The 14781-nt window shown below is 32.8% G+C and overlaps 1 protein-coding gene across 1 annotated transcript in view; it reads right to left on the reverse strand.

Annotated features, from left to right (window-relative positions):
* The window catches only part of LOC127738869 (aryl hydrocarbon receptor-like), a 109372-nt gene that overhangs the window by 19289 nt on the left and 75302 nt on the right, over window positions 1–14781 (reverse strand). The window contains exons 7-9 of the mRNA XM_052250324.1: window positions 12570–12661; window positions 7378–7562; window positions 602–708 (exon numbers count right to left, since the gene is read on the reverse strand). Of these exons, the coding sequence (XP_052106284.1) occupies window positions 602–708; window positions 7378–7562; window positions 12570–12661 (384 nt within the window). The remainder of the gene's footprint in view (window positions 1–601; window positions 709–7377; window positions 7563–12569; window positions 12662–14781) is intronic.

A 14781-nucleotide genomic window follows, 5' to 3' on the forward strand; every position in this document is an offset into this window, starting at 1 on the left:
TTAAAGGTATCGGATGATGCCTTTAGCCATACCCTAACTTTGTACTTAGCAGCCTACCCTTCCATCCCAACCCCCTTCTAACATCCTATGAATCTGGTCTATGAATATAAATTGTTCAGCAGATCCATGCAGTCAAGCCTAGCTTTTACCTACAAATAATTTCTGCACTTTGGAAAGATTACATTTCATAGAAACTTTGAAATAAGCAAACATTTTTACCCAATTTAAGTGTTGTATGTTAATGAGCTTAATGTAACAAAAAGTTCTGAACAGTAAGCTTAAGAGATTCATTCTGAGCTGTATATTTATAAGCTTAATGTAACATAAAGCTCTGAGCGGTATGTTTATCAGCTATGTCAAACAATAAGCTCTGAACTTGTTGTTTAAGAACTTAATGTATCCAAAAGCTCTGAGCAGCAATTTAATGAGCTTTAGTGTAAACAAAAGTCTTATTAAAGTTCCAAAAGTTTACAAACTTGGAGAAAGTGAAACTGATTGTTTTTTTTCATTTTAAAATATATTGACAGCATTAAAAAAAGCAATACGAGTAATGCAAAAGGGTCACCCTGACAGTGTAACATTTGTTTTAATTTATATTTACAGTTAGAATGACAGAGCCTGACTCTTTCAGCATCCAGTGGATTGTGGAATTGGTAAGCTGTCCTTCCTATAACTTCACTCGGCTCATATCCAATTAAGGTAATAATCCTGCAATACACAAACTAATTAACATCAAATGTTACTCTTATTAGCATCATTATATCTGCTCTCTAGTGAAAATAAAAGTAGTGAATACAGTTTCTTCAGTCCAATGATTTAAACGACTGACTGTGTTATATGTTAAACTTAACCTTATCTAGACTAGATGACACGGCTCAGGTAATGAACAGGTAAAAGGAAACATCCACAGGTGAGTTTTTCATGTCACATGTTATTTTATTGTTTTATCATGTGGTGACACAATTTAGAAACTAATTTTGACAATAAAAAACTTCAAAATATTAGAAGTGTTTATAAAGGTGTCTGTATTATACCTTTCAAATTTGACTCTATCATTAATGGATAATGTCAGTAGGAGTTCATCATACTTTGAGGTTCCTAGTCAACAATATATTATAAATGGTCATTTTATACAAGAAAATCAAATAAATTATTTCCACAGTTCACACTTATGAATAAGAGATATATATAAGAAAAGAATTCAGAAAATATAAATGAAATAAAAGAAAAAAAACCATATCATATAAGTTTCATTGATATCCATAGATACATAACAAATATCAAAGAAAAGAACTCAATGAAATTAATTGATATCCAAGCAATTGTTTAACTTAAATGACAAGTTAGGCATAGCAGCTAGTTATATACCCCTATTTACAGTTCAGTTATTGCTATGCAGGAAACCACAACAATTTGTATTGCCAACTAAGTTAGTTTCTAAACTGGGTCATCACATGATAAAACAATAAAATAATATATGTGGCATCAAATTATGATAAAATATCAAACAGCAGTTGAACATTTGCAGTATGTCCTGCCAGTGGAAATCTCAAAGTTAAAATCAATAAAAGTGTAATTGCTATTCCTTGAGCAGGGTTGAGAATAGTTGTTGTAATGAATGAAAGAACAGTCCAATGGTTAGAAGTATTGTATAATCCATATCTATATAACATCCTCATATGCTTTTCCATGAAGGAATGTTTTAAGAAACTTTACCAAAATAAAACACTTGCAGCAGACTGAAACACTAAATCAAAACAAATAACTGGTTATAATTACATTACATATGTATGTTTCATTATGATACGTTATTTTGATTGGCTAACAGCAATCTCGCGTCATTCTGAAATTAACCTTCATTTCAAAATGAAATGTAACATTCATAATGACATGAGCTTCCACAATAAAGTGCACAGGTAAATAAGAGAAAAACTTGATAGAAATCGTGTTTTCATGATCCTTGCAAAAAAATGTAATTATAAGTATTGAATGCTTCTTTTAGTAATTTTATAGGGTTGTAAAAGGGTTGTCTGTATGCACATTTTTAGAATGAAGTGCTTCCACTTTCTCGTTTGAATTGTTTTACATTTGTCATTTCGGGGCCTTTTATAGCTGACTAAGTATGGGCTTTGCTAATTGTTGAAGGCCGTACGGTGACCTATAGTTGTTTATTTCTGTGTCATTCGGTCTCTTGTGGAGAGTTGTCTTATTGGCAATCATACCACATCTTCTTACTTTTATATAGAAGAACATAAACAAAAACTTTGTAATATCAACTTTTTCTATTATCTCTTGCTTGCATTATTCTATTATCAGCACCCCTGTCTGGCAAATTGAATATTAGGAGTAAAATCCAGCCTATTATAAATGCCAAAATTGGAAAATACGGCAACTGTGTTTGTTGTTATCAAATTACGATCAAATTTATGAGACATGAATTTCTTTCCCTAAAATTTAGGTATTAATATTAACAAGTAATAACCTACGCTCAACATTTATTTCAATCATATTTCCCTAGGCAAAATTTCTTATGAATAAAACATGCATCAAACTGCAATACTAAATAAGCTTGCACCTTGAACCTTGAACTTGTCATAGACAATCAATGCATGCAAACAAGATTTCAATATGTAAATTACAGACAAAATGGGAACTTTTACGAGACATGTAACACAGAGATAGGATTTATAGCATGGAACAAGACAAGTTTAGGATAAATATATGTCATTCGAACTAATTTTTTTAATTGAAATATATTATGTAATTAATTCTATGGAAATGTGCATGGAATCATATAATTTACAGTACTAACAGTACTTTTATTTAGGTAAATTAGTCCAAAGATATTTATGACTTGTATACAAAAGCTGTATGACAAATGTATTATTACGTTTAATTAATAAATTTATGTCAAGGGGATTTACCAGGAACTTGTCTGAAAAAGGGGGGAAGATACAAATTGGGAAACTAAAAACATAAGTAAAAGAATGACTGATAAAAAACATGCCTAAACATACAGTTGTTTTGAGCAAAGCTCAACAAATGATACCCCAGCCCCACACATCAATGGCAAAGTCTATGATTTCTTTATGGAAACCTCAAAACTAATTCATATGAAAGAAATCAATAATAGGTCAAAGTGGCATTATATGGATAAGATTCTGATAAAGTTTCAAAAATTTCTAATATGAGGTTTAGGAGAAGAAGCAGGTACAATATACTGAAGTGTGCTGATAAAACAAAGTCTGTGTTATGCCAAAGTAAAACAGAATAATCATTTGGGTGAAAAAAAAGACATACAAGGACTAAAATTAAATATTGTGAGTTACCTGTGAAAGTTTCCCAAAATTCTGGTTTTAGGAACACTTGATAGTGAAATGGAAGTAGAGACAGAAAGATGAACAGAAGGACTAATAGACGGACAAACATGAACCAATTGAAACCCCTATACCACCTATTATAATAAAATGCTCCGCTGGGCGCAGCTTGATACGACCGCAGAGGTCGAACCCTGAACAGTTGGGGCAAGTATAGACACAACATTCAAGCTTGATACACACTGAATTTGGATTGTGATTAAATATTTGACACAGCATAGGTTTCTGAGACAGAATGAATGTGGTCTAAGAACTTATAAATTTTTAATTTACCTATTCAAACCATATCATTATTATTTGCTTTTATATATAAATCAGAAATAACCAATTTAAAATGGAAAATTTTAAAGAAAAAAAAATGAAAAAAAAATCCCCCCCCTCCCAAATTTTTTGAACCCACTTATGATTCATCACCCCCAAACTCAATCCCAGCCTTCCCTTTGTGGTATGGTACCTAGAAGTACAATTTCAGAGAGATCCATACACTTGAACACAAGTTATTGTCTGGAGACAAGAAAAATGCTTGTTTTTTAGCCCCTTTTTGGCCCCAAATTCCTAAATGTTTAGGGCAATTACCCCCAAACTCAAACCCAGCTTTCCCTTTGTGATATGGAACCTTGTAGTACAATTTCATAAAGATCCATACACTTACACACACGTTATTGTCCTGAAACTAGAAAAATGCTTGTTTTTTGCCCCTTTTTGGCCCCTAATTCCTAAAATTAAGAGGCAATTACCCCCAAACTCAATCCCAGCATTCCCTTTGTGGTATGGTACCTTGCAGTACAATTTCAGAGAGATCCATACACTTACACACAAGTTATTGTCTGGAAACAAGAAAAATGCTTGTTTTTTGGCCCCTTTTTGGTCCCAAATTCCTAAACGTTTTGGGCAATTACCCCCAAACTCAATTCCAGCTTTTCCTTTGTGATATGGAACCTTGTAGTACAATTTTATAAAGATCCATACACTTACACACATGTTATTTTCCTGAAACTAGAAAAATGCTTATTTTTGGTCACTTTTTGGCCCCTTATTCCTAAACATTTTGGGCAATTACCCCCAAAACTCAATTCCAGCTTTCCCTTTGTGATATGGAACCTTGTAGTACAATTTCAGAAAGATCCATACACTTACACACAAGTTATTGTCATGAAACTAGTAAATGCTTGTTTTTTGCCCCTTTTTTGGCCCCTAATTCCTAAAATCTTGAGGCAATTACCCCCAAAATCAATCCCAGCATTCTCTTTGTGATATGGAACCTTGTGGTACAATGTCAGAGAGATCCATACACTAACACACAAGTTATGTCTGGAAGTTACAAAAATGCTTATTTTTGGCCCCTTATTCCTTTACTGATGGTACCATAACCCCCAAAATCAATCCCAACCTTCCTTTTGTGGTATTGAACCTTATGGTAAAATTTCATAGAGATCCATTAACTTAAACTATAAAGTTAGAGTGCGAAAACCAATGTGTCTTCGGACGAAGACGAAGACGACGACGACGACGACGAAGACGCCGACGCCAACGTCATACCAATATACGACCGCAAAATTTTTTTGCGGTCGTATAAAAATCAAGGGGTATAAAAAGACAAACAAAAGTCCACAAAACAAAAACAGAAAACTTCAGATAAGACAACATGAACCCCCCAAAAACAGGAGGTGAATTCAAGTGCAGCATTGTTTAAAGTGTTATCTTTGTTTACTTTTAGTCTAGTTAAATATAGACATAGAATATATCTAAACTAAAAGTTTTTTGCCCCCATTTTACAATGTCTTTCATCTTTTTACACCTTGTTTACCTAACTCACAACTAAATTACAGATCATGATGGATTTATTCTGGAAAGACCAAAATGAGACATGAAAAAAGATATATTAACTCTCGACACCATGCAATAAAGAGGTCATTTAATGAGCAATAATTCTCAATTGACAGGTTTCCTGATTAATTTATATGCAAAGTTATTACATAATAACGACAGGAGATATATAATCATGCATGGTACATCCTGGTTCCATTCATAAACTAGATGTAATCATCGTAATGTGCCCAGAGTTCTTAATTCATACACTCTTGCATAGTAAATGAACATTTGAAATTCAAGGGAAGCAACTCTGTTTCTATACATTAAACCAGTGTTTTCTCCTTACATCTCCATATTAAAATAACAATATGTGGTGTGATTGCCAAGGAGACAACTATACATCAAAGGACAAGGATGTAAACAAAGACAGTTCCCCATGCCAGCATCCAGCCTTAAACAATGAGCAAATCCCATACTGTATAGTATTGCAGTCAATAGTTCAGACGAACATTACCCTAAAAAATTCAGTGAAATCCATTTAGCCAATGAGTTATATGTTTTTTAAGGGAATGATTTTGTAAACTACATGCAATCATCTCCTGTGGATACTTCTATTTTTGGTAGGTACTAATTTTTGTGGACTGAGGGAAAATTGAATTTTCGTGGCTATTTAATTTCCTGGTTTTGCCAAAGTCTGCATACAAACCTTTAGATATTTTGAACTTGTTGAACTAAAATTGGTATCCAACGAAATCTACAAAAATTGGTATACCACGAATATTAACCAATCCAAAGTATCTTTATAAGGCTAAGAAAATACAAGCACTTGTTTCAGTCAGTATTGCTCACATGAAGTTTGCTCTAAAATTTCAGGGTTCCCTGATTTACAGTGATTGACAGAAGGGAGGACACATCAGTGGATGGACCAATGGGCAGACAGTCTTCAAACTTAAGAGTAGGGGGATAATAATTCTATTTTAGAAAAATGGTTTACATAGACTGCATATATTCTGGATTATAATGGTGCTTGACAAAAAATTTCTGGACTTTTTCAATGCTTAACAAAACATTCCATAATATTTGTTAGATTACGCATTAATTTATTAGTAGGTAGGGAAGGCAGGAATTAGAACAGTACTTTTTAGCCTAAGCAATTTCTCATCTTAAATAAGAGAATATTGTCAAATTCTTTGTAGTTGTAAAAACTCTGTATCTTTTTAAGTAATAATATATCAGTCAGGAACTATGATATAATGTTTCTGACATCAAGTAAATCCTAATTTGTAAATTAAAAAAATTTCTGAATATCAATTTTTCATTTGTCAAACAAAAAATTATGTCCCAAGAATTGAAATAAAATTAAGAAATTTGAAGCCTTCTGAAATATCTATGAAGAAATGTGTTCCAGTCACATTTCTAACAAAAATTAGAGAACGGAAACGAAAAAATTCGGCAATTTTTAAAGGGGCATAACTCTAGAACTGTAAAAGTGACGCCACCAAAATTCAAACTTGATCTGTTCGGTAATAAGCATTGTGTATAAGTTTCATAACATTTGGTTGAGGTAAACTAAAGTTAGAGAACGGAAACCAATTTTGGGACGTACGTTCGTTTGTACGTACGTACATACCTACAGACGGACAAGGGTAAAACTTAATGCCCTCCCCACTATGGCGGGGGCATAAAAACACATTATAGAAGATGTTAATCACAAGAACTGATTTTGGACTTTTTAACAGGAACTGTAGTTTTGTTATGTATAATATGAGCAGTTTTTGTGGTCAGTTTTAAGTTTATTTCAAGCAAATGCTTCAGACATTTCAATTCTAAATATTAAGTGAAATAATGCTGAAGATAATCTGGGAAAAAAAATGAAGGCATTATCTGTGCCACAATGAGGTGATGGTGGGCGATAGGTTAAATACATCATACCCTCTTCAGTTGCATGGAGTGTAATAACATGGAAATAAAATGGACTTTTTATTACTGTTCTTCATTTTATAAGTTTCCCTAGTCTTAAATGATAACAGAGACTTTAAAACTTGAGTGAAACTTCTAGATGGACCATCCTGTCAATAGGCTACATGATGGAGATACAGGTTTGCCTAAACCTTTCAAAATACATTGCAAAATATTATCTTGGATCGTAAAGTGTAAAGGTCATAAACTTTTTTTTTACGTAAATTACCTAGGATCACAGAAGGTAAAGGTCATTCCGAGGTCATGCCTGCTCATAAACATATTGCCATCCATTTTTATTTCTAGAATTGAGTTTGTCTGCATCACTTTACATGTACATAAAAGTCCCGTTGTAGCGAAGTTATTGGCCTTGTGAGTCTTTCTCATTTTCAATCTTCCAGACCACTGAACTAGCTGAAAAACAAAGAGACGATTGTTCAAAACAAACTTTTTTTCATAAACATTGACACGTTGAAAACATTAATAAAAATAATGACTGAGAAATAAATGAATATAGATGTACTTAACCTGAAGCATACATAGCTTTCTATTCAGATTTAGAAAAATAAGTGCATTTATTTGAATAATAGTAACATGAAGTGAATATTAAGTAACTAGTAACTGCACTCATCTCTCTCTCGTAATTCTGCCTAGAGGCATGCATAGATTTATATATGTACAAAAACCTCCCTCAACTGGTATATTTATGGAAATTTATAGGAAAATGCAAAGATTTGACAACCAATTTAGTAGGCCATATACATTCAATTTATAGAATGTTCATCCTACGCATGATATTTATAAATTTTTGTTTTTCATTTTTTTCTTCCGAATGTCACAGAAAAAGGTATACATGTACTATAATGGTTTATTAATCAGGAAATGCAAAAAAAAATAAACAGCTAAATACAAATTTTAATAGAAGTAACAGTTGATTCCGTACTTAGCTGTGAATCATTTTCACAGCTTCTAATTATATATTTATTACCAGGTAAGTCACATGAATTTCCGCATAAAAAACACAGGCCAATTCTAATAATAGTAAAGTTTATAAAGTAGGTGCCTGCATGAGACAATAGTCCACAAGGGTGGTAATCATCTAGGGTGCACATGTATTTGTGTTTAGTAAGAAGATTAATTTTAAGTACAATAGGTTGTGTTTTATATGTAAAATTCATGATTTACTTATGTTCTGTTTTTTGTAAATTATGTAATTTTATTGACAGTGATGTAATTGAAGACATTTTATTTAGTTGTAATATGTATAATAAATTGTAAAGATAGGCACCACACCTGAAAATCTCTTATTATATTGTTTGACTTTATCAAATTAAAAAAATTAAAAGTCATATCATATTTCTATGAGACATATGCGTTTACTTTTTTTGGTTGGTATTAGGTCAGAAGGAGAAATTGTTACTCAGAGTGCCTAAATGAAGGGAGTATCTCTGAAGTCCTTCTATAAATATCCTCCAGTATAAAAAAAAAAACTTTTTAAAAAAAAATATTTACAGCTGTACCGGTAATAACATAGATAAAATGCTTCGCTGGGTGCAGCCTGATACGACCGCAGAGGTCTAACCCTGAACAGTTGGGGCAAGTTTGGACACAATATTCAAGCTTGATACTGTCTGAATTTGGATTGTAATCAAATGTTTGACATAATATAGGTTTCTGACAGAAAATAAATGTGGTCAAAGATCTTAAAATTTTGAAATGGGACATTTAATTTACCTAGAATGGTCTGATATCCAAAATCTAACAACTTGGTTGGATTCAGCATATAAAAAAACACCAAAAATTTAATTTCAATTGAAATCAAACAAAGTTTAATTTTGGACCCTTTTGAACCTTAATATGGACTCATTTGAAAACAGGGCCCAAAATAAAAAATCTTAATGCACAATAAGATTCAGCATATAATACAGCCGCAATAATTCAGTTTTTGATGAAATCAAACAAAGTTTAATTTTGGACCCTTTTGACCTCAATGTAGACCAATTTAAAAATGGGGCCCAATATCCAAAACAGTAATACAAGGTTAGAACCCCCAAAATTAAAGACTTTAAATTAATCCCATTGAAATTGGTTTAAAGATTTGTATTTATTTTCAATTGAAGATTTCTTGCTATTGGGCAATACTGTGCAATTATTTGAAATTTCAAAAATTTTCAAGAAAAATATATGAACCCCCAAAAATAATTGGGAAAAAAAAATCCCCCCAAACTTTCTGACCCCCCCCTTGGAGTAATTACCCTAAAACTCAATCCCAGCCTTCCCTTTGTTGTATGGAACCTTGTAGTACAATTTTTGAGAGATCCATACACTTAAACACAAGTTATTGTCTGGAAACTAGAAAAATGCTTGTTTTGGCCCCTTTTTTGCCCCCAATTCCTGAAAAAATCCCCCCCCCCCAAATAAAAATTTGAAGAAAAAAATATGAACCCCCAATAAATAAAATACTCCCCTGGGTGCAGCTTGATACGACCGCAGAGGTTGAACCCTGAACAGTTGGGGCAAGTATGGACACAACATTCAAGCTTGATACAGCACTGAATTTGGATTGTGATTAAATATTTGACACAGCATAGGTTTCTGACACAGAATGAATGTGGTCTAAGAACTTAAAATTTTTTAATTTACCTATTCAAACCATATCATTATTATTTGCTTTTATATATAAATCAGAAATAACCAATTTAAAATGGAAAATTTTAAAGAAAAAAAAGGGAACCCCCCCCCCCAAATTTTTTGAACCCCCTTATGATTCATCACCCCCAAACACAATCCCAGCCTTCCCTTTGTGGTATGGTACCTTGCAGTACAATTTCAGAGAGATCCATACACTTGAACACAAGTTATTGTCTGGAAACTAGAAAAATGCCTATTTTTGGCCCCTTTTTGGCCTCTTATTCCTAAACGTTTAGGGCAATTACCCTTAAACTCAATTCCAGCTTTTCCTTTGTGATATGGAACCTTGTAGTACAATTTCAGAAAGATCCATACACTAACACACAAGTTATTGTCATGAAACTAGAAAAATGCTTGTTTTTTGCCCCTTTTTTGGCCCCTAATTCCTAAAATTTGAGGCAATTACCCCCAAAATTAATCCCAGCATTCCCTTTGTGATATGGAACCTTGTGGTACAATGTCAGAGAGATCCATACACTAACACACAAGTTATGTCTGGAAGTTACAAAAATGCTTATTTTTGGCCCCTTTTTGGCCCCCAATTCCTTAACTGTTGGTACCATAACCCCCAAAATCAATCCCAACCTTCCTTTTGTGGTATTGAACCTTATGGTAAAATTTCATAGAGATCCATTCATTTAAACTAAAGTTACAGTGCGAAAAACAATGTGTCTTCGGACGACAACAACGACGACGCCGTCAACGACGACGACAACGCCAATGTCATACCAATTTACGACCACAAAATTTTTTTGAGGTCGTATAAAAATTTGAAAAAAAATCCCCCTCCCCCCCAATTTTTTTTTAAAAATTTTTAGGATTATTTTATTTTCAGGAAAAATAATAATATATAATTTCAGAGAGTTCCATAAACTTTAACACAAGTTATTGTCTGGAAACTAGAAAAATGCTTGTTATTTGCCCCTTTTTTAACCTAATTCCTGAACGTTTGGGGCAATTACCCCCAACCTCAATCCCAGCCTTCCCTTTGTGATATGGAACCTTGTGGTACAATTTCAGAGATATCCATACACTTACATACAAATTATTGTCCGGAATCTGCAAAAATGCTTGTTTTTTGCCCCTAATTCCTAAACTGTTGGTAACCCCAAAATCAATCCCATCCTTTCTTTTGTGGTATTGGACCTTCTTGTAAATTTTCTTAGAGATCCATTCACTTAAACTAAAGTTATTGTCCAGAAACCAAATGTGTCTTTGGACAATGCCAACGACAACTTCATATCATTATACGACGTCGTATAAAAATCTATGATGTCAGTGTTTACCTTGTTGAACCTCAAAGTTTAAGTGGTTCCATATCAGAAAAGCAGAAAATTAAACATTGTGTGACCAAACATCATTCATGGCTTAGATAAAATTAATTCATCTTTCACCAAAATCACTGAAGTGGAAAATATAGGTCATAACCTCTTTTTTTCTCAATGCCAAAATAGTGTCGAAGAATTGAAATTTGGTTGAAACAGAGGTCAATGAAGACCTAAGTATAGAAAACATCGTAGAAAGATTAGAAATTGCTAAACATACTCCCATCTCACCACTGTACACTGATCAAACCATTATGACTGATTGTTGGTTGCTTCACGTACAGTGGCAAATATTTCATGCATGTTCAGTATGTGCAAACCATTATGAAAGGGATGGAAAAAAGCAAGTGTTCAGTAGTATAGCCCATGGCTCCTTAAAATTGCTTTGCTAGACAAAATTTTTGTATAATCAGTACCAGTAGTCAAATTGGACACTAGAATGTTCTTCAGTTTGTCTTGTCATAGTGGCCCACTTAAAAGACACTGGGTCTTCTACATGCAATGTCATTTGATCTCTATCATTAAATATCTGCAAAACATCAAATTTCATTCCTGTCTGTCCTATATCTAGGACAATATGTCAATTACAGGTCAAAATGTTAGAAGCTGCTGATCAAAAACCATTTCATGGACAAGATTTAAGGTTGAAATTTTACACTACCACGCTCCTGCAACCCATGTATAATTGTTATGATGGTCAGAAAGTTCAACTCTAATAAAAAAGGCCACTATAAAACGTATCAGTATTTTTATCATATAATATTTTGACAAGTATGGAGGATGTCTTCTTCAGGGCACATTACAATGACGACAATTGGAAATTAAATTAGCATGTTTACCGCGAATGACGACAATTAAGCAAATTTATCTTAGTAAACATTAGTTTTTCTGTTTTTGTCCAACTTGAAAACGGCCAAATCTTATTTACATAAAAGGTTTCTTGTTTGTTGAAAATAACATTAAAAGGTTATCACACAAGCATTCATCTGATTTCCCTCGAGGAAAAAGTACTCCATTAATTCGGCTTGTTTAACAAATTCACTTGTTAACTTTATAAGAAATCCTTTCAAATGTTGTTTCGAAGCTGTAGAAAATACTGATAACGATGAAAACGAAGTATTACACAATTTCAAATTTTGAATGTCAAGTATAATATTGTATATCATGTTAACAGTAAAATTTTTGATAACCCCGACTTCAACAGAAATGAAATCCTACGAAAACAAAAACCCGCAATTAAATGCAAATTTATCTATCAAGATTGTATATCTTTTTATGGCTTATGTAAAATAGAGCAATCTTCTTTTAACTTCTGTAAATCAGAGAAATATAATATTTTTACTATGGGAAACGAAGATTCAGCATGAAATTTGTATCATGTATTTAAATCAGATTAATGACTTACTGTATGACCTTTGTACTTTGTTTTGTTGTTTTTATATTGACACAGCATGCGAATGTAAAACAACCTATGTTCATCCAGTTGATGATAGATATCTGAAAAAAAGATGGATACAATTAAACTGCAGAAAAGACTATCATATACATTATTGCAAGGACATCTGTGGCATCATTAAATCTTTTGTAAATGAAATCAGATAAAGTGATTCAAAACGCCTTTTCCATTTTTTTTTTTTTTTTTTTTAGTACAAATAAGTACATTAAATGTAGACCATGTAAGGGCATACCATACAGTAGCAAGGGCAGAAAAAACATCCAAATTTAAAGCCTTGTTTTTACACTGTTGCTTAAATGGTATAAGCATACAAAACCCACAGAAAAATCATTAATTACATCATTAAATTTGTTACATGAACTTGAAAGTATTTGCAATGGGAAACAAACATTTAGTACATCTAATGCAGATCCAAAAATTTGAGGCAATGAAGACTTGACTTTTTTATTATCAAAAAATTCCTATATGACAGTAATTCGTATAGCGTTTAATATTACCAATAATTGTATGATTTCATAATAAAAAATATCACATTGAACCTACATTTGCCCTAGAGGGCAATAAATTTATGAACAGTTTGCAAAATACTGGGTTAAAATCTCTCTTTCCATTGGAAAGTTGTGGTATTTTTTTTTTTTGGAAAAGTATTAATTGAAAAATGAATTTGTGTTTTTACATGTAACATGCAAATTTCAGACTGAAATATCTCAAAAAATAAGTCATAATGGTATTTTTTTTTTGTTGGCATATCAGAAAAGTATATATCAAAACCTTTGAGTCTTAATTTTAAGGAAAAATAATCAATAGATCTTTTCTGTATCGTATGCCCTTTAAAAACTATCTACAACACAGGAGGTTTCAACACTCCATTTCAGGTCGATAATGTAAGTCAAAACAGAAATCTTTATCTTAAAATGCCAAAAATGGTTCCAATCGTTCTTAATACTCTTGTTATTGACGTCAAAACATATCAGTCTGCAGTCATAAACTAACAATTTGCCTCTCATGTATCCTTCACCCTTTTTGTTTTCGTGATTGGGTCATATAGATTGTGACACAAGAGAAAATAAACTGTTAACACAGAGATATGTCTCGCCTTTTTGTACTTTTGATAATGCAAATGTTGAAATTAAAATAGCAATACTTTAACATGTAAGTTATGCAAATATTCAAAGTCAATGAACCATGACTGAAGGTATGGCAAAACAATCTCCATGGAAATGAGATGTGCCAATGCTAATACAACTGCATGCCAAATACCATGACTTATCATAAGTCGTTCCCTATCAACAAACCTACTAAACACAAACATTGACTTGTATCTTATGTAAAAGTTTCAAAGTCAATGAACCATGATGAGGGGGTGGGGCTTTATAATCTCCATGGAAACAAGACTTGCAAATGCCAATAAATTTGCATACCAAATATCATTGACTTAATGTTAGTGGTTCATCTTAAACTGATCTAATCACAAACTAATACATGATGATGTAAACTTAGCAAAAGTTTCAAAGTCAATAGACCATGACTGAGGGGGCAGGACCAAATATTCTCCATGGAAATTAGATATGCCAATGCTTATACAATTGCATACCAATTAACATTGGCCTACCACTAATGGTTCCCCTTGAACTGACCTAATCACAAATTATACATGTAAACTAAGCAAAAGTTATAAAGTCAATAGACCATGACTGAGGAGGCGGAGCCAAATAATCTCCATGGAAATGAGATATGCCAATACTTATACAACTGCATGCAAAATATCATTGACTTACCACTAGTGGTTCCCCATAAACTGACCTAATCACAAACTGATACATGTAAACTAAGCAAAAGTTTCAAAGTCAATAGACCATGACTAAGGGGACAGGGCCAAATAATCTCCATTGAAATGAGATGTACCAGTGCTAATACAACTGCGTACCAAATATCATTGACCAACCACTAGTGGTTCACCTTAAACTATACCTAATCACAAACTAATACATTGTTGACGCCGCCGCCAGAAACAGCATCCCTATGTCTCGCTTTTTGACTCCGTCAAGGCGAGACAAAAATCAGCCTTTCAACTGTTAAACATATACAAATATAATGCTTTGCCTAGCGCAGCCTGATATGACCACAGAGGTTGAACCCTGAACAGTTGGGACAAGTTTGG

The sequence above is a fragment of the Mytilus californianus genome, unplaced genomic scaffold, assembly GCF_021869535.1.
Source record: "Mytilus californianus isolate M0D057914Y unplaced genomic scaffold, xbMytCali1.0.p SCAF_4, whole genome shotgun sequence".
NCBI classification, from domain to species: Eukaryota; Metazoa; Mollusca; class Bivalvia; order Mytilida; family Mytilidae; genus Mytilus; species Mytilus californianus.